Here is a 21,371-nt window from a genome sequence, read left to right on the forward strand (position 1 = left end):
TGAGAATACAGGTTTTTCATATGGTTCAATTCAGCTACTGTGTGTGTGTGTGTGTGTGTGTGTGTGTGTGTGTGTACTTCCTTCAAGATAAGCTGGAGAGGTTCTCGAAAACCTAAAAGGGTTGTAAAAACTAGACATTAGTGGAGTGTATATTGTATGTTTTGCTTTATATTCTGAAGAGGTTTTTTTTTTTCTTATTTCAAAGAGCATGTTACCTCAATCTTATTCACTTAACATTTCTCTATTAATTTGAACTATAGCATCTTGCTTATGATACTTAAAACTCTGAATAACTTCGCTCAAGCATAATTGCTGACTCCTGAAGTAGTATATTCCACCACGTTATTAAATCTAGATAAAAGGACATTTTTGTTTAACCTGGCTTACTTTTTGGGGTCCTTTTACTTTATCTGGGTAAACAGACTTGTCATGATTTGCAATGCAACACCAAATCAGAAAAAGTTGGGACGGTATGTTGAAATTGAAATTAAAACTGAAAACAAATGATTTGTAAATATATTTTTTTCCAAAGTAAACACATTTCAGACAAAAAAAGTTGAGACGGTAAAGCATTTACCACTTTGTAATGTTGCCATTCTTTCTCACAACGTTTTAAAGATGTTCAGGGCCTGAAGACATCAAGCGATGAAGCGTTTCAGGTGTTATTTTGTCCCATTCTTTTTGCAAAAAAGGTCTTGAGGTGTGCAACAGTACGGGGTTGTCAGTGGCATATTTTTCATTTCAAAATTCACCACACATTGTCTACTGGGTGCAGAGGGGACAGGCACCCTCTTCTTCCACAGCCATGCCTTTGTAATGTGTGCAGAATGTGGTTTTGCATTGCCTTGTTGAAATATCCCTGGAAAAGCTGTTGTCTTGAAGGCAGAATATGTTGCACCAAAATCTCACTCTACTATTCTGCATTAATGCTCAATCACAGAAGTGTAAGTTACCTTTGCCAAGGGCATTGACACAACCCCATACCATGACAGACCCTGGCTTTTGGACTTGTTGCTGGTAACAATCTGGATGGTTCATTTTATCTTTAGTCCAGAGCACACGGTGTCCATGTCTTCCAAGAAACACCTGGAATACTGATTCGTCTGACCACAATACACATTTACACTGTATGATGATCCAGCCCAGAGAAGTTGATGATGCTTTTGGACAAAGTTAACATAAAACTTCCTTTTTACACAGTAAAGTTTTGTGGCTGTAACTCTGTATTGTAGTGCTTGACAAAGGTTTGCCAAAGTAATCCCAAGCCCATGTGGTTATATCAGCTCTAGATGAATGATGGTTCTTGATGCAGTGCCGTCTGAGGAACTGAAGATCACGGCTGTTCAGCTTAGGCTTGAGCCCTTGCCCTTTATGCACCGAAATTCCTCCAGATTTCTTGAATTGTTTAATGAGCTTACGCACCATAGAGAGTGAAATATCCAAATTCCTTCTTATCTTTCTTTGAGGAACATTGTTTTTAAACATTTCAATAATTTTCTCATGCATTTGTTGGCAAACTGGAGATCCTCGACCCATCTTTGCTCCTCAAAGACTAGGCCTTTCCTGGATACTGATTTTGTACCAAATCGTGATTGCAATCACCTGCTGACATCACCTGTTTCAAATCACATCATTATTTAACTTTTTTTTTTTTACCTCATTATTGGCTCTAAACTCCCAACTTTTTTTGGAACGTGTTGCAGGCATGAAATGCAGGAATGGATGTATATTAACAAATGAAATGAAAAAAAATTTAAATATCTTGGGTCCATACTGTCTGCAAGGAAGTACAAGTCAAAGTAAATTTCAATATCATTGCTTTCTTTTTTTATTTGCATTTTCAATACCATCCCGGCGGCACGGTGGTGTAGTGGTTAGCGCTCTCGCCTCACAGCAAGAAGGTCCGGGTTCGAGCCCCGTGGCCGGCGAGGGCCTTTCTGTGTGGAGTTTGCATGTTCTCCCCGTGTCCGCGTGGGTTTCCTCCGGGTGCTCCGGTTTCCCCCACAGTCCAAAGACATGCAGGTTAGGTTAACTGGTGACTCTAAATTGACCGTAGGTGTGAATGTGAGTGTGAATGGTTGTCTGTGTCTATGTGTCAGCCCTGTGATGACCTGGCGACTTGTCCAGGGTGTACCCCGCCTTTCGCCCGTAGTCAGCTGGGATAGTCTCCAGCTTGCCTGCGACCCTGTAGAAGGATAAAGCGGCTAGAGATAATGAGATGAGATGAGATACCATCCCAACTTTTCCTGATTTGTGGTTTAGTTACCATCGATCAATATAATTCATTAATGATTGTTAATTGGTTCATTAATGTTCCTTTATTATAAATACGTTGTTTTAATGTTCTGATTTTTTGTATGTAGCACAAGTTAAGGTTTTGAACTCAAAATGGAAATTGCTATATAAATATAGAATATTACATTTTTCCATGTAAACCCACTCCAAATGCACACCGTGCTAATAATTAGAGGACTAATCTGAATCTGAGTGCATTGCAGGGTCGCCAAGTCTGCGTGACAAAACCAACCCAATCCCAAACCTCTGAATCTGCGCCAATCAAACCCACATTGCTTTTAAAGTCCGATTGCATAAGGTTTTGTAATTGTTTACAACAGTATTCTTAAAAGCATACCGTTAAAGTTAGTTCTTTGACCAAGTCCCTAAAATGGTTTTGTATTATTACATAGGACTATATCATAAATCGCATAACAGGCTCCATTCATGCCGTAAAAGTAGATTTTGTTCCACGTTCATATTCATTTACTGTAGTTACAGTATCTTATTCTTAAAGGATACACCTTATAATTCACATGTTAATCATAACCACAATCTACGCATGTACAATAGGATATGCATGCATTTGCAAAATATAACTAATATGACATGAAAAATGCCCAAACCAAAACCACTGTAATAAACCATAGCCGTGGTAACACTGGTGTGTTGCATGTGTGTGCAGCCATGGACTGTTCAGAATGAGTGTGTGGGGGGCTGAGCAGCCAAGATAGAGAAATAATATGAGTTTGAATAAATCTTCATAAAACCAGTTCATTTTTCCTCACGCTAGTCATACAGCATGTGTTTGTGCGCGTCTAAGGACTAACTGCCAACGCTGTTCTCATAAACTCAAATTACATGGGCACTCTTTCACATGCACAAAAGTTTCCTTTTGAGCTTTTCTTGCCTTCTCTCTCTCTCTCTCTCTCTCCATCCTCAGACAACAGCAACAGATTTAGTCAGCTCTGGAAGTTCTGCACAGGCCCTTCAGAGCTCATGTTACTTGTGGTTGTGGATCCTTAAGTAATGACACCCATTCCTGGAACTATAAACAGCAGGATCTGTCTGTTAAAAGCATTAGGATAGTAGTACGAGGGTGGTAGCTCTCCTTCTTCCTCGTTTTATTAGTGAATGACCCAATTGTAGGCTCTAATTTCACCTTTCATGCTAAATTTCCTTTCGGAACTTTGAGAAGTATGAAGATGATTCCTTCCTAGTTTCCGACCTGTAACCATTTATCGTGCAGTGTGTGTGTGCGCACGCGCGTGCATGTGTACATTTTGTACAGCTGTGAAAAAGGTTTTTATTTTTTATTGCTTTTCAGTAAAAAAGGCTTTCATTAAGGCCGTGTGATAAAGCTGTATTATGCACTAAGCCCTATAAACATTTCGCCTAACTCTTATATGTTGCTTTTCTTCTGCAAAAAAACATGAGCTACTCCTTTAAGGCATAGAAAATATAGCGTCGATGGAGGGTCACTGAACTGTGAAGTTGAGGTCGAGGACAATTATAACTCCCATCCTCTCAGGGAGTGCGGATACATACGTGGGTAGACAAACACAAAGCAAGCTCTGTCAGGTCTGGCCTTCATCGGAGATCCTCCCTACTGTCCCACACCAGTTACGTAAAGTCCCAGCATTGTCTGTGTGTGGGGGGGTTTTGTCTACACTCCAGCTGTGGTTTGCAGTCCATCTTTTCTTGTAAACACAATTTCTTCACTTCTGATGCCTATAAGAGCCATTTATAAAAAAAATTTTCTCTAACTTATTGTTGCATGTTTATTAGAAACGAATTCTGCCATGAGAGACACAAAAGAATAAAAAGTCATCTTTTTTCAGATCAGGGAATTATTCCTTCAAAGATCGTAATTAGACACACTATTGATAGCAGCACATTTACACTCGCTGACCACTTTATTAGGAATACCCGTCCACCTGCCCATTGATGCAATTATCCCATCAGCCAATCATGGGTTAATGTTCGCATCAAACATCACAACGGAGGAAAAAAAAAACAGACTTTGACCATGGCATGGTTTTTGGTGCACAACAGGCTGGTTTGATTATTTCAGGATCTGCTGATCTCCTGGGATTTGAGGGGAACAGTATCAACAGCATCATTTCATTTGACACATTTACAGCTCAATTATCTTCTAGTGTATAAAAATTAAGCACGTCTGTTTATGAGATTGATGTAGGCTACCTGAGGCACATATTAATATTCAAATCTATTAAGGGAATTGGCAATATAAATATTAAAATTAAAATAACCCTGAAATGTACGCGATGGTACAGTCAGGTCCATATATATTTGGACACTGACACAAGTTTTGTTATTTTAGCTGTTTACCAAAACATATTCAAGATAGGCGGCATGGTGGTGTAGTGGTTAGTGCTGTCACCTCACAGCAAGAAGGTCCGGGTTCGAGCCCCGTGGCTGGCGAGGGCCTTTCTGTGCGGAGTTTGCATGTTCTCCCCGTGTCCGCGTGGGTTTCCTCCAGGTGCTCTGGTTTCCCCCACAGTCCAAAGACATGCAGGTTAGGTTAACTGGTGACTCTAAATTGACCGTAGGTGTGAATGGTTTTCTATGTCGGCCCTGTGATGACCTGGCGACTTGTCCAGGGTGTACCCCGCCTTTCGCCCGTAGTCAGCTGGGATAGGCTCCAGCTTGCCTGCGACCCTGTAGAACAGGATAAAGCGGCTAGGGATAATGAGATGAGATATTCAAGATACATTTATATAATCAATATGGGCTTAAAGTGCAGCTTTAATTTGAGGGTATTCACATCCAAAGTGGAGGAAGGGTTTAGGAATTGCAGCTGTTTAATATGTAGCCGCCTCTTTTTCAAGGGACCAAAGGTAATTGGACAGTTAACTCAAAAGCTATTTCATGGGCTGCATGGGCTATTCCCTCGTTAATCTATCATCAATTAAGCAGGTAAAAAGTCTGGAGGAGTTGATTCCAGGTGTGGCATTTGCATTTGGAAGCTGTTGCTGTGAACCCACAACATGCGGTCAAAGGAGCTCTCAATAGAAGTGAAACAGACCATCCTTAGGCTGAAAAAAAGAAGAAATCCATCAGAGAGATAGCAGAAATGTTAGGAGTGGCCAAATCGACAGTTCGGAACATTCTGAGAAAAAAGGAGTGCACTGGTGAGCTCAGGAACTCAAAAAGGCCTGGACGTCCACGGAAGACAACAGTGGTGGACGATTGCATGGATCCTTTCCATGGTGAAGAAAAACCCCTTCACAACATCCACCCAAGTGAAGAACAGTCTCCAGGAAGTAGGTGTATCAGTATCTAAGTCTACCATAAAGAGAAGACTTCATGAGAGCAAATACAGAGGGTTCACCACAAGGTGCAAACCATTAATCAGCCTCAAAAATAGAAAGCCCAGATTAGACTTTGCCAAAAAACATCTAAAAAGCCAAGCCAGTTCTGGAGCAGCATTCTTTGGACAGATGAAACGAAGATCAACCTGTACCAGAATGATGAGAAGAAGAAAGTATGGAGAAGGCTTGGAACAGCTCATGATCCAAAGCACACCACATCTTCTATAAAACATGGTGGAGGCAGTGTGATAGCATGGGCACGCATGGCTTCCAGTGGCACTGGGTTACTAGTGTTTATTGATGATGTGACAGAAGACAGAAGCAGCCGGATGAATTCTGAAGTGTATAAGGATATACTTTCTGCTCAGATTCAGCCAAATGCAGCAAAGTTGATTGGATGGCGCTTCACAGTACAGATGGACAATGACCCAAAACATAGTGCGAAAGCAACCCAGGAGTTTTTTAAGGCAAAGAAGTGGAATATTCCACAACGGCCAAGTCACTCACCAGATCTCAACCCGATCGAGCATGCATTTCACTTGCTTAAGACAAAACTTAAGGCAGAAAGACCCACAAACAAGCAACAACTGAAGACAGCTGCAGTAAAGGCCTGGCAAAGCATCATAAAGGAGGAAACCCAGCGTTTGTTGATGTCCATGGGTTTCAGGATTCTCAACAAAGTATTAAAAATGAACATTTTATTTATGGTAATGTTAATTTGTCCAATTACTTCTGAGCCCCTGAAATGAGGAGACTTTGTAGAAAAATGGTTGCAATTCTTATACGTTTCATAGGATACTTTTGTTCAACCCCTTGAATTAAACCTGAAAGTCTGCACTTCAATTAGACCATGAAATGCATCAAAAAGTCAAAATCCTTCCCATGCCAGGACTTCCCAGGCAGTCTCCCATCCCAGTACTAGCCAGGCCCTTAAGGTGCATTGGGCGGCTCCGATCTCCCCTTCTATAGCTCTCGGCCTCTAGCCTATACAGCTAGGGTTACAGTGGGGGGCTGGTCCTCTGGTAACCACAAGAGTTTGACTCCCCACTTGCATCTGTATTGCAGCATGCCTTGCCAGAAGGTACCATTTTTATGATGGTCTTTGGTTATGACCCGACTGCAAGTAGAACTCGTGATCTCCCAATCGAGAGGCAGGCACGCTAGCCAGCTCGTGGTGAATGTCTTGCACACTGCTTTATAATTAAGGTATTATTTGTCTTGAGAATAATTTTAACTTGCTCTTTTTGCCCGGAGATTGATGGCTTATGCCGAACAAAAACGTGATTGCAAATCCACAGTTGAATTCAAATTTTGTTTGAATTATAAACCAGCGCTCAGAATTTTTTATGATTATTTTTACGTATTCATGGTTTGATTCTAAAGGCAGAAGATGTCCTACAAACAGCAGATGTGCGGCATTCAAGCAAGACCTTTTGAACAATTGGACAGTACATTTTGTTATTCAGGCCATACACTAATCATAAGTGCTGAAAGAAAAAAAAAAACTATCAAAGATTGGGGAAAAACGTCTTAGACTTCTAAGGGTTAATTAGGAAGAAACAAAAAAACAAAGGTGAATGGTTAGTCAGTTAGTTAGTTATTCTGTTTCATTCATTTATTATTCATTACAGGCATTTAGCAGACGTTTTTGTCCAGACCGACATACAACATATGGATAATGGGAGCAGTTGGGGGTTAGGTGCCTTGCTCAAGGGCACTTCAGCCATTCCTGCTGTTTCCAGGGAATCGAACAGACGACCTTTTTGGTCCCGAAGTTTATTTATCCATCTATTTATTTTCAATAAAGTGTCTCCTGTACCATTATCTAGTACAACGTGCTGCTGTGAGCTTAGTATGATATTCCTAATGACTAACAATGCAGAAAGTGTGAGAGTAAATAAAAGCTGCAGGAATGACTGAGAGGGTAAATGAGCAGGTATGGACTAATAAGGTCACATGAACAACGAGGTCTTTAGTGCTGTTTGTCTGGAACTGAAATAGAGGCACATCACTGCCAAAGGGGAAAAGAAACTGGAAACACGCTTCATTGCCATGACGAATGTATCACTTCAAAGAAAACCACATCTGAAAATCCATCTCCATAAGCATATACTGCAGGGTCTTATACAGTATATAATTATAATTTAAAAAAAAAATGATGGCATTCATTTATTAATTTGTTTATTCATTCATCTTTAATAACCACTTTCCTGGAGGCAAGCCAGGACCAAGTAGCTAATAAACATATCAGTTATCTCACAGTAGAATAAAAACAGCATTTCGTTAGCCACTGCATGAAAACTTTAACACTTTCCTTATTTTGAAGGTTACTACATTCTATAAACACTTCATATTGACATGATAATAAAAATGTCGAAGCTTGTCAGGTCACGTTTAAAATGTCGGCTGTGTTGTTGATCTGTGTGAGGTCAAATATCACACTCCATAAACAGGTAGCCCCAAGTTTTTCCTATTTCTACTTCAGATTTTCTGAGTTTTTGTTTAATGCGTGTCACTCAATCCAAGGACAAAAGCACTCTGTCAAAATTAGAGATATATTCTATATAAATCTATGTTTCTAGGGTTCAAATGGAAAAAACTTTGAAGATTCAGCAGACGGAATATACTGCTACATATTATAGTGTCATATCTGCTAGTTAGATAGGCCATGAATACAAAATGTAAAAAATGTTGCTGCTTTTTTGCAAACAGCTTAATCAGCAGGTGATGAATCAGCTGAAGCTTGAATGACATTTGATGTTGTTTTGACATTTGAAGGTTTTTTTTTTTTTTAAGGAATTTGCCTCTAGCAAATTTGAAACTCCAGAGTTTGCTTGGTGCCTCTTTGCTAAAGACATTACCAAGGGTCAAAGCTATAGTGCAATACTTTGCATTATTTCATTGGTTTACAAGCACATTTAAATAAAAAAAAAGAAAAATATTTTATGAGCATACTCATGTTTACTTGGAAACAAACCACAATGTTCATTAAGCTATTGCTTTTCCTGTTCAGGGTTTTCTTAATGGTAGTCCTCTCGGATTCTTGTCTTAATCAGGGATTGAAGTAAAAACGTTTCTCGTGGTGTAACAGGATTTAAAAAAAATTTTTTTTTGAGAAAGAGTTTGACTTTGTGCCTGTGTGTATGTAATTTGGGTGATTTGTATTTCTGAAATGTGGGCACTAAAAACATCTCTAGTTATTCCTGGTTCTGGGTCTAATAAATTACCTAAACTTTTATATCAGAGTTAACCAGTCTAATATTTTATTAGGTCTGACTAATCATCCACTATCTATAACACTTATCCCTCAGGGTCACCTGGAGCCAATCCCAGCTGACTTCAGGTTAGAGACACTCCACATAGAAAGGCCTCAGTCAACTGTGAGGTTCAAACCCAGAACCTTCTTGCTATGAGGCAACAGTGCAAACCACTACACTACTTGTTCATTCTTCTTCTTCGTCTAGCTTGTCCCACTTATGTGTGTGGGGTCGCTGCCATGTCCTTGACATGTCATATTAATTGGAGCACAGTTTTATGCCGGATGCCCTTCCTGCCGCAACCCTCCCGTTTCCAGGCTTGTGACCAACCATTCACATACACGTTCATGCCTATGGACAACTTAGGCTACATCCACACGACAACGGCAACGAGATTTTTTTTTTTAAATATCGCGTCCACATGGGCAACGGATCAGTAAAATTTCAGGTTCATATGGCAACGCAATGCTTGCTGAAAACGATGCAATACACATGCCACACCACTACGTGCGCTGTAAGACGGTCCGATCGGAGACACCAGAACAATAGAAGAAGTAGACGCATGCGCATAAACTCCTTCTTCTGTAGCACTAGCCTTCTTCTGTAGCATTAGCCTTTTTGAGGAATGTATTGTCGGACTTAAACCAACATCTGAAGAGGTGAGAGCGCTCCTTTTTTTTCCTATTTTTGCTGGCAGGATTGTTTTTGTTTTTGGAAAGCGCACGGGCGGTGCACGGTTTGGTACTGCTTCCGCAGTGTTTGGACTAAAGACTTTGCCCTAAGGGCTATTCTCTCTCTCTCTCTCTCTCTCTCTCTCTCTCACTTTGCACCATTACACAATAAATATTCACAGTGAAAATATTTTGTAAGCGCGTTTCATGAACCAAATTATAGGATTTGTTGACAACTCGCATCGAGTTCGTTACACTTCTACCCGGCGTGAAGCACTGACAGTCATGTGGTTGTGACGTCATCGTAAACAAATCCGTTCTACTCATCCAGACGACTTCGCAATGGCACTGTTGCCAGATTTTTTCACTCTGGAACCCGTTCTCAAAAGATTTCGTTTTCGGGCACCCAAAACGCCGGTGCCATGTGGACGCCAGGCCGAAACGATAAACAATTTTATCAGATTCACCTGAATCCGTTGCCGCGTGGACAGGGCCTTAGAGTAACCTAACTACATATCTTTGGACTATGGGGTGAACTGGACCACCCGGAGGAAACCCACACAGATATGGGGAGAACATGTAAACTCCACACAGAAAGGCCTCTGTTGGCCACTGAGTTCAAACCCAGAACCTACTCCACTACTTGTTCATTGCTTAGATCAAATGCTTTATCCTTTAAAAGGAGCAAAATTCTGGAGGCTTGCTCATCTATAAACCAAAAGCAAATATGACTAGTTTATTTGGTAAGGAGTACTCATACACTCACACAGAGCTTTTCTAGGGTGTGTGCTCGCTCATACACATCTGTGTTTAGGTAGCTCGTGGGGATGAGAAGATTGAACTTAGGGGCTGGAGGGGATCCAGAAGTTTCCTTCCGACCCCTCGGCAGCAGGTCCTAATTCCCTTCTGGTAGGCCAGGTTAGGCTGGAGAAAGTGGGCCAGGTTTGTTTTCTTTTTATTAAACTGGCATTTAGGGTATTCACATCTGCACTCTCTAACACCCTTCTCTTCTCTAACATGCCAAGGAGTGAGAAGAGGTGCAAAGAATGAGAGGCAGAGTTAGAGGACATGTACTTGTCCATCCCTGAGGAGCAGCTTCTTTCCCTCCCTGTCTCTTCTCTGTCCTTCTCCTTTGATGTTTTCCATCAAAATTAATAATGCATCTCTGATTTCCACCCTGTCCTGACCCCCATCTTCGGATTTTCCCTTTCACATTCATTTTAATTCGTCTGTCACTTTAGATATACCTTTCTCTCTCATTATCCACCCTTTCTCGAGTACTCTCCTCATCTTTCTGCTATTCTTCTTTTGCCTCACTGTCAGAACCTTGGCTCAAGATTCCACACATGCCTTTAATTTAGGAGGGAGGCAGCCCAGGAGTGCAGCTAGCTTACAGCTCAGGAATTTTCCACCCTCACCCCGATCAGCACACATCCATGCTGATGGAAGGAGGGAGACAGCGAGAGGTGTAAAGCTACTGCCCAGTTTTACCCCGCTGCTCTGACATGGCTAACACAGCCTGTTTACTTAAAGGAGATACGCAGAACCTTTATTTTTAAATACATTTCTGAGTGGATAGTATGTCCATCCTTGACTCTTGTATGCTGCATAATTGGGAATAAAAAATATATATTTTTGAGAGTTAAAATCGACCACAAAGTTGGCATTCGAGCTGCCCTGCTGAGCCAGCCAGCCCTGGGTGGGTGACGTCACAGCGGTAACCGGTTTTAAGGCCGAGGTCTTTGACAGCTATAGACCAAAGCCGGACTCGGCAGGCGAGCGTGGTTGCAATGGCCTCTTCGTTTGGATTTATTGGAGATTCTTTGGATTCCTCAGATAGTAATACATCTGACTGTAATAGTCCTGAAATTGGAGTGTGTGTACATGCTACTGCTATACACGTAGAACCGTATCAGTTCGAACCATAGGAAAGTGAATCCGATAGTGCCACGGAGGCCCCCACCTTACGAAATAAAGCCAGAGAACAAAGCCGTCTAGAGAATTGGATGGAATTGAACTGACAGTCTCATGTGACTCTCATTAAAACAGGATAGGCCTTATAACTTACGCAGCATACATGTACATGCATGCATTTTCACTGATAAAACGTAAAAGGCTAATTAAATAATCAGATGAACTGAGACAATCACATTCTGAAGCAAATTAAATAATCTTATACCGGTAACTTAAACACACAATACAAGTTACATGTATTAATCTAAATGCAGGTAAACAACAAGTGTTGTTGTTTTTGTTGTTATGTAACCAAATGAGAGTCGCATCTTACTTGTCTGTGTTCTCGCTTCCTGAAGGCCGAGCTTGTGGCCGATTGTTTTGAAACAATCTGACTTTCAGTTCTTCGTTCATTTGCGTCTTCCACGTAAGGGCGAGATATTGCTGCTGAGGCAAGCATATCCAGCGGACAAATCTGACGACTGGTCCATTCATTCTCCGTTTTCTCCATACTGAGTACTCTGCCATTACTGCTCGGCTCACACTCCAGGAGAACTGGTGCAACTGAACTTACTTTCCTTTTCTTGTAGTTTTCTTTTCCTTTAACTGTTGGTACTACACCCTCTTTCAATACGGGCTTATAGCCAATGCTCCTCAATAGATCAGAGGTCTTGTACGAGTCATCAGTAAAATGCGCAGAGCAGAGGAGAGACCACTTCGTAGGTGCCCATTCTGTGAATTTCTCGCAAAACGTGTCCAAATCTTTGCAGTTTGAACATTCTTGGCCCATGAATGCAACGTAAATCCACCTTCTGTCGTGTTGCTGCACCCGCCAGCAACACATCTATGTGGCATGGCGATAAATTAGCTCAAAATGGAGGATTGAAGTTGCAGTCAGCTCTGTGTTTTAGTATAGCGGAAATGGCGATGAGACCGATAGACTTCCTGCTGTGAGGTCACAGATGTCAAGGTCATTCACTCAGACCGCTATTTATATGAATCACTTTAATCGTAAAAATTACTATATTAGATTTATTGTTAACGCTTAAAACTATTCCTGTGCCATTCTTGAGTTCTCAAGGCATTTATAAACGAAAAGTGAGGCCATGGTTCTGCGTATCTCCTTTAAGTAATGTCACATTCGAGAGGGACAAGGGAGCTATTAAGAAAGACAAAGGCAGAGAGTGTAGGAGAGTGGCTATAGTATAAGGAAAGTTATAGCACAGAAAAATGGTTGATTCATAAATAAAAATATTTATGAATAATTGCTCTTCCAAAGAAACCCTTTTATTTCAATAAAGCACTTTTTCTGTTCTCTGATCATTGACATACATACAGTTTTAAAGAAGGGGTTACATTTAAAACCCTAAAGTGTTCTTCAGTTTGTCCCACAGATGCTTTTATAATAGACTAATAGAGGATAGATTCAAGATTAAAGAGAGCTTTATTGTCAATACGCTCATGTACAGTGCCTTGAAAAAGTATTCATACCCCTTGAACTTTTTCACATTTTTCCACCTTACAACCACGAACTTAAAAGTTTTTATTGAGATTTTATGTGATAGACCAACACAGAGTAGCACATAATTGTGAAGTGAAACAAAAATGATAAATGGTCTTCAAAATTTTAAACAAATAAGAATCTGAAAAATGTGGTGTGCATTAGTATTCAGCCCCCTGTACTCTGATACCTCTAAATACAATCCAGTGCAATCAATTGCCTTCAGAAGTCATCTAATTAGTTAATAGAGTCCTACTGTGTGTAATTTACTCTCCGCATAAATACACTTGTTCTATGAAGGCCTCAGTGGTTTGTTAGAGAACACTGAAGAACAAACAGCATCATGAAGACCAAAGAACTCACCAGACAGGTCAGGGATAAAGTTCTGGAGAAGTTTAAAGCAGGGTTAGGTTATAAAAAAATATCCCAAACTCTGAACATCTCAAGAAGCACTGTTCAATCCATCATTCAAAAATGGAAAAAGTATGGCACAACTGCAAACCTACCAAGACATGGCCGTCCACCTAAACTGACTGAGCGAGCAAGGAGAGCACTGGTCAGAGAAGCAGCCAAGAGGCCCATGATCACTCTGGAGGAGCTGCAGAAATCCACAGCTCAGGTGGGAGAATCTGTGCACAGGACAACTATAAGTCGTACACTCCACAAATCTGGCCTTTTTGGAAGAGTGGCAAGAAGAAAGCCATTGTTGAAAGACAGGCATAAGAAGTCCCGTTTGCAGTTTGCCAGAAGCCATGTAGGGGACACAGCAAACATGTGGAAGAAGGTGCTTTGGTCAGATGAGACCAAAGTTGAACTTTTTGGCTTAAATGCAAAGCGCTATGTGTGGCGGAAAACTAACACTGCTCATCACCCTGCACACACCATCCCCACTGTGAAACATGGTGGTGGCAGCATCATGCTATGGGGATGCTTTTCTTCAGCAGGGACAAGGAAGCTGGTCAGAGTTGATGGGAAGATGGATGGAGCTAAATACAGGGCAATCCTGGAAGAAAACCTGTTGGAGGCTGCAAAAGACTTGAGACTGAGAAGGAGATTCACCTTCCAGCAAGACAATGACCCTAAACATACAGCCAGAGCTACAATGGAATGGTTTAGATCAAAGAATATTCATGTGTTAGAACGGCCCAGTCAAAGTCCAGGCCTAAATCCCATTGAGCATCTGTGGCAAGACTTGAAAATTGCTGTTCACAGACGCTCTCCATCCAATTTGGCTGAGCTTGAGTTATTTTGCAAAGAAGAATGGGCAAAAATTTCAGTGTCTAGATGTGCAAAACTGTTAGAGACATACCACAAAAGACTTGCAGCTGTAATTGCAGCAAAAGGTGGCTCTACAAAGTATTGACACAGGGGGGCTGAATACTAATGCACATCACATTTTTCAGATTTTTATTTGTTTAAAATTTTGAAGACCATTTATCATTTTCGTTTCACTTCACAATTATGTGCTACTCTGTGTTGGTCTATCACATAAAACCTCAATAAAAAACTTTTAAGTTCGTGGTTGTAAGGTGGAAAAATGTGAAAAAGTTCAAGGGGTATGAATACTTTTTCAAGGCACTGTACAAGTATACAGTGCATTGAAATCCAATTTCCCTCAGGCTCCCCATGGTACACTTATCGAGAAAATAGAAGATTACAAAATAAGGTAGGATATATAAATAACTATCTATCGGGTGGCATGGTGGTTAGCACTGTCGCCTCACAGCAAGAAGGTTCTGGGTCTGAGCCCAGTGGCCGACGGGGGCCTTTCTGTGTGGAGTTTGCATGTTCTCCCTGTGTCTGCCTGGGGTTTCTTCTGGGTGCTTTTGACCAAGGCACCTAACCCCCAACTGCTCCCCGGGTGCTGGAGCATAGCTGCTCACTGCTCTGGGTATATGTGTGTGTGGGTGTGCATGCATGTGTTCACTACTTCAGATGGGTTAAATGCAGAGGACAAATTTCACTGTGCTTGAGTGTGCATGTGTCAAATAAAGGCTTCTTCTTCTTCTATAGCTGTCTAAGAAGACATTTAGCTGTCTAAACATCTAGCTATCATAGCACATAGAATACTTTAGTATCGTCTCTCATTATCTCTAGCCGCTTTATCCTTCTACAGGGTCGCAGGCAAGCTGGAGCCTATCCCAGCTGACTACGGGCGAAAGGCGGGGTACACCCTGGACAAGTCGCCAGGTCATCACAGGGCAGAACACTTTAGTGAAACACCTAAAAACTATTAACTACGTGGGGAAGCCATGGCCTAATAGTTAGACAAGCAGCTATGGGACCAAAAGGTTGCTGGTTTGATTCCCTGGACCAGCAAGAATGGCTGAGGTGCCCTTGAGCAAGACACCTAACCCGTAAGCTGTTCTGGGTACATTGTACATCACTCTGGATAAGAACGTCTGCTAAATGCCTGTAATGTAATGTGAAGAAACCTGGAGAAGCCCATTTTTCTAATAAAATAGCATCACAAACCCTATCTGATGCTATGAAAAAAAATAGCATTTGTTCAAGGAAATGAAGGGAAGGTACTATTTTTGGATTTCAGCAAGTCATAACCTTAACCAAACATTCCTTAATTTTTCATACAAAGAATTGTTATGATTTTGCAAGTCTAAGGCCATGTTGCTTAACACTGACCGGTTAAAAACACAAGAGTCTGTTGATATGGCAATTAAAAAAAGGAGATAATACAGTTTATCGTGTAGTAAGGGAGTCAGATGAGCCACAGTTAAGGAAATATTTTTTTGTATTTAATATGCTCTTACAATACCCAATGGGATGATGAAAGGAAGGCTACTAGAGTGGGAGGAACTACAGGAGACACACCACATGTGCTTACAGTGACTAGCATCATTCTTGTTTGTCTCCCTGTCACATTGTGTTCGTTTATTCCCTGGTTTGAAAGCTTACGCCACTCTTTTATTGTGAATATATGCATATTTACTTCAGCTGTTTGACTGAAATGCTCTCTGCCTCACACTCCTCATCTGCACGTTGCCCGAGTCTGAATAAGCTGAATTCAGCTGAAGAAATGCAACTTTTCTTTTTCAGTGTGTGAGGTTAAATGGCGAGGTTCTGGTGAGGAGTCCCAAAGAATTGAAATAGTAATTACAAAGGACTTTGTGAGCGGCTGGATTGTGGGCTTAACTAGGTCGCTCTCTTGCTCTCTTTGCTCCCTTTAAAACTGTAGGTTTTGGTTTTTTTTTTTTTTTTTGCTTCTGGATTTAGTCTGACTGGAAATGTTCTTTATTTGAAAGTAATTATCTAGGACTCTTGAGAGTCTGGGACTCTGCCTTTTGTACTATGAAAAAGGATGCTGAAATAGTTGCTGAATTTTCATCTGTAACCCATTTAAGACAAACTTAAATGGCCTGTATACAACTTGTAGTATTATCAGATAAATTATATGCGTTCGTCTATTGTGAAATTTCAGCTTTCAATCCCTCGATACTAACTTTAACCACTCATTATTAACTCACAGACTAGCTTTTTGTCAGTCAGCAGGATGCTGTACAACAGCCCTGAGTTCCCCAAAAGAACTGCAGCACAAAGATCATCGTTGGATGGTAGACCGAACAACACTCTCTCTCCTAGTTAAGATGCTCTTAGCGTTAAGAGGCTTTTGGGAAACCCACCCCAGTTTGTTTTGAAATTTCATCAGAAGGTTGATTACAAACAAACAGCTTGGGGGACAAAATGAGTGCCATTGCATGTCATTATTATGCATATGCTAATACTACCAAAACTGCCAGCATGACATTAATATAAACTTATATATACTTATTATAAAATGATATACTACCATGCAGTCTGTAAAATTTTTCTCTACAGGATATTGGATTGAGATAAAACAGTTAATATTCCATTAAACTGGATACTGTCAGCTTTAATTAGATGCTTAGGTTTATCCAAAAGTTTTTTTGGTACATAGTCTGACATAGATCCCATTTTAAGGGATCAGAAGTATTTTAACAGTTGTCCATGTCCATTCCGCTATGGGCCATTACTTTATCCATCCATCCATTATCTGTAGCTGCTTATCCTGTTCTACAGGGTCGTAGGCAAGCTGGAGCCTATCCCAGCTGACTATGGGTGAAAGGCAGGGTACACCCTGGACAAGTTGCCAGGTCATCACAGGGCTGATACAGAGACAAACAACCATTCATGCTCGCATTCACACCTACGGTCAATTTAGAGCCACCAATTAGCCTAACCTGCATGTCTTTGGACTGTGGAGGAAACTGGACCACCCAGAGTTAACCCACGCAGACATGGAGGGAACATGGAAACTCCACACAGAAAGTCAAGTCAAGTTTATTTGTATCGCGCTTTTAACAATAAACATTGTCGCAAAGCAGCTTTACAGAATTTGAACGACTTAAAACATGAGCTAATTTTATCCCTAATCTATCCCCAATGAGCAAGCCTGTGGCGATGGCGGCAAGGAAAAATTCCCTCAGACGACATGAGGAAGAAACCTCGAGAGGAACCAGACTCAAAAGGGAACCCATCCTCATTTGGGCAACAACAGACAGCATAACTATAATATTAACAGTTTTAACATGAAGACAGTTTCGTTGATGATGTAACTCTTCATTGATGGAAACTTGAGTGCAAAACTGTTCATGACAACTGCAGTCCTAAAGTTAGCAAGTCAACTGTAGTCCTCAGCCATAAAAGCATTACTGTAAGAGTCTAGAGCGTCTTCCAGGTGTGACTTTCAACTGTCCTCATGGGAGCCGTCCTTCACAGGAGCGATGCGATGAGACTCCAACCAGACACAGGGCACCAGGATGGATCAGGCAGGTCTGAGGAGCAGAAGAGGTCAGCATCTCGATCCCAGGACCGACATGTAACTCAGAGGGACAGATTTTTGGGGGGGAGAGAGAAAGGCCCCGCTAGCCACTGGACTCGAACCCAGGACCTTCTTGCTGTGAGGCGACAGCGCTAACCACTACACCACCATGCTGCTACCATTACTTTATGTACTCATCTCATCTCATTATCTCTAGCCGCTTTATCCTGTTCTACAGGGTCGCAGGCAAGCTGGAGCCTATTCCAGCTGACTACGGGCGAAAGGCGGGGTACACCCTGGACAAGTCGCCAGGTCATCACAGGGCCGACACATAGACACAGACAACCATTCACACTCACATTCACACCTACGGTCAATTTAGAGTCACCAGTTAACCTAACCTGCATGTCTTTGGGGGAAACTGGAGCACCCGGAGGAAACCCACGCGGACACGGGGAGAACATGCAAACTCCGCACAGAAAGGCCCTCACCGGCCACGGGGCTCGAACCCGGACCTTCTTGCTGTGAGGCGACAGCGCTAACCACTACACCACCATGCTGCCACCATTACTTTATGTACTAAGTATAATAAAATGTCTCAGTAGGTCATCTTGATGTTAAAAAATCTAATTTAAACAACCACAAACGTGTAGCAGTAGGCTTCAAGGCTCCTCAAAATTAACTGTTGGAAATATTGTTAAAAATTAGGAACATTTGTATGCAACAAGTCTGCAGCAACATATTCAACTTTGATTACATTTCTCAATTTTTGAATGAAGTTATGTAGTAACCCAACATCCTTAATGAAAATTTAACATGCAAGATCGTGCAGCTGAGACTGATCAGTTCTGGTTTCATTTAAAATCTAACATGCCATAAGACAGAGACAAAACAACAAAATGTCGAGTTGTTTTGCATCCAGTTACTCACAGCCGTAATCCTAGTTGGTTCCATTTCACTCTCTGTCATCAAGCTGGTTCTGTCTCAACAGCCCAAGGAGCCAAAACATGGGTGTGTGCCGTGGAATCTCTCTCTCTCTCTCTCTCTCTCTCTCTCTATATATATATATATATATATATATATATATATATATACACACACACACAGGGTTAGTCAAAATTATATTAACACTTAAATGGTAGAAACCATTTATTCACAAAACATACATCATATGTGCAAGATGATTTACAGGACGGTCTCAACCTGTTCGCCATCGTATTCAACACACAAAAACCAGCGAGCAACAGTACCATTTAAAGCCCAGGCACACATTTCGCAGGGAACAGATGATACCACAGTCCTTATTCTGTCTTTGAGGTCATTGATATCACAAAATTTTCCTGCTATACACGCTTTCCTTCACCATAACCCATCACCAGAAATCACAGGGCTTCAAATCAAGGGAATGTGGAGGCCACGGCAATGGTCCAACGCAACCTATCCATTGACCTGGAAATGCGTGGTCGAGATAAGCACGAACAGTACGGCCAAAATGCGGCGGTGCGCCATCCTGTTGGAAATACCACGCCAATCGGATCTGTAGTGGAAGTTCATCAATGGCGTACGGTTGCTTCATCTGTAAGTAGACATCTGATGTCACTGTTGGGGTGTCAAAAAAGTAGGGCCCAATTACGCCAGCAGCAGTCACGGCGCACCACACATTCAGGAGAAAAATAATCCATTAGTGTTAACATAATTTTGACTAACCCTGTATATACCGTACTCACCAGGCACTTTATTAGGAACACCCATCCACCTGCTGTTTTATGTAGTTATCTAATCAGCCAATCCCAACGCATAAAATCATGCAGATAGAAATCAAGAGCTTCAGTTAATGTTCACTTCAAACATCAGAATGGGAAAATTTGTGATCTCTGTGACTTTCACTGTGGCATGGGCATTGGTTTGAGCCAGATGGACTGGTTTGAGTATTTCAGAACCTGCTCATCTCCTGGGGTTTTCACACACAACAGTCTCTAGAGTTTACACAGAATAGTGTGAAAAACAAAAAACATTGAGTGAGCGACAGTTCTGTGGGTGGAAACGCCTTGTTGATAAGAGAGGTCAGAGAAATGGCCAGATTGGTTTGAGTTGCCAGGAAAGATACACTACTGTTCAAAAGTTTGGGGTCACTTTGAAATGTCCTTATTTTTGAAAGAAAAGCACTTTTCTTTTCAATGAAGATCACTTTAAACTAATCAGAAATCCACTCTATACATTGCTAATGTGGTAAATGACTATTCTAGCTGCAAATGTCTGGTTTTTGGTGCAATATCTCCATAGGTGTATAGAGGCCCATTTCCAGCAACTCTCACTCCAGTGTTCTAATGGTACAATGTGTTTGCTCATTGCCTCAGAAGGCTAATGGATGATTAGAAAACCCTTGTACAATCATGTTAGCACAGCTGAAAACAGTTGAGCTCTTTAGAGAAGCTATAAAACTGACCTTCCTTTGAGCAGATTGAGTTTCTGGAGCATCACATTTGTGGGGTCGATTAAATGCTCAAAATGGCCAGAAAAATGTCTTGACTATATTTTCTATTCATTTTACAACTTATGGTGGTAAATAAAAGTGTGACTTTTCATGGAAAACACCAAATTGTCTGGGTGACCCCAAACTTTTGAACGGTAGTGTATACCGGTACCAACTCATATAATTACTCTTTACAACCATGTCACCAGCAGAAAAACAGCTCAGCATGTAACAGCAGAAGACCATAATGGGTTCCACTCCTGCAGCCAAGAACAGGGATCTTAGAATCAAGAACAAGTTCCTATTCAAGTGGTCAGTGTGTGTGTTTCTTGACCACTCATGTGAAATCTTGCTTATTTGTTCTGTTTTTAGTCACTGTCTATGTCCTTTTTTTCAGAAACTCTTTATGGGTGGAAAGGACACTTAAGGGGTCATTCCAGCCTGGTGCCATCCATCATCTGGAGTTTCTATATTTGCTTTCAGTTCTTTCCCATGTAAATTCTATTCTAACTTAATATTGTCATCGCCATATTCTTCATTTCTTGCCTCACACATTACATTTGCTTCTTCCCTCTGGACTGTTATAATGAGAGTGTTCAGTTACTGATGAACCAATGCAACTTTATTACAGCATCTCTCTCTTTCTCTCAAGACAGAATGGACCAGCTTATAAGATTAAGACATTAAGACAAGGAAAGTCAGAGGTTAATACACTGGTCAAATGATCTTTAAGCCTAGTGAACTCCACTTCAGGTTATATGTATGGTTTTGGTTGGTGTTGGGTCACGGGTCACATACTTCAGCACTCACACACATTTCACTTCAAACAAGACCTAAAATAACAAACACTTTAACATGATTTAAGTAAGGAATAAAAATATAAACTAATCCATGGCATGGTGGTATCCATTACCACCCTGAAGTTGATTATTTTACCTTCAATAAAGCTTCCTGAAGTGCTTTTTTTTCCTATTACACCTCAGCAATTTACCAATGATTGCATTTTATTATTTTCACATCCTTCTTTTTTTAAATCAGTTTATAGTTGCATCAAATGTTGTGTGTCATCTGGGAAACAAGTTAGTTCCTCACATCAGTAATGTTATAGC

General features: G+C 41.1%; 1 protein-coding gene across 2 annotated transcripts in view; it reads left to right on the forward strand.

Moving 5' to 3' along the window:
• mtpap (mitochondrial poly(A) polymerase) overlaps window positions 1-21,137 on the forward strand; it is a 62,358-nt gene extending 41,221 nt beyond the window's left edge. Inside the window, exons 9-10 of one of the 2 annotated variants that reach the window (XR_009656523.1) lie at window positions 20,475-20,574; window positions 20,660-21,137. Coding sequence is in view for 1 of the 2 variants with exons in the window: in XM_060940089.1 (XP_060796072.1) it covers window positions 20,660-20,689 (30 nt within the window). In the remaining variant the exon portion in view is untranslated. The remainder of the gene's footprint in view (window positions 1-20,474; window positions 20,575-20,659) is intronic. The other variant, XM_060940089.1, reaches the window with a different exon arrangement.
• The last annotated feature ends 234 nt before the right edge of the window (window positions 21,138-21,371 follow it).

The sequence above is a fragment of the Neoarius graeffei genome, chromosome 14 (genome assembly GCF_027579695.1).
Source record: "Neoarius graeffei isolate fNeoGra1 chromosome 14, fNeoGra1.pri, whole genome shotgun sequence".
Taxonomy (NCBI): Eukaryota; Metazoa; Chordata; class Actinopteri; order Siluriformes; family Ariidae; genus Neoarius; species Neoarius graeffei.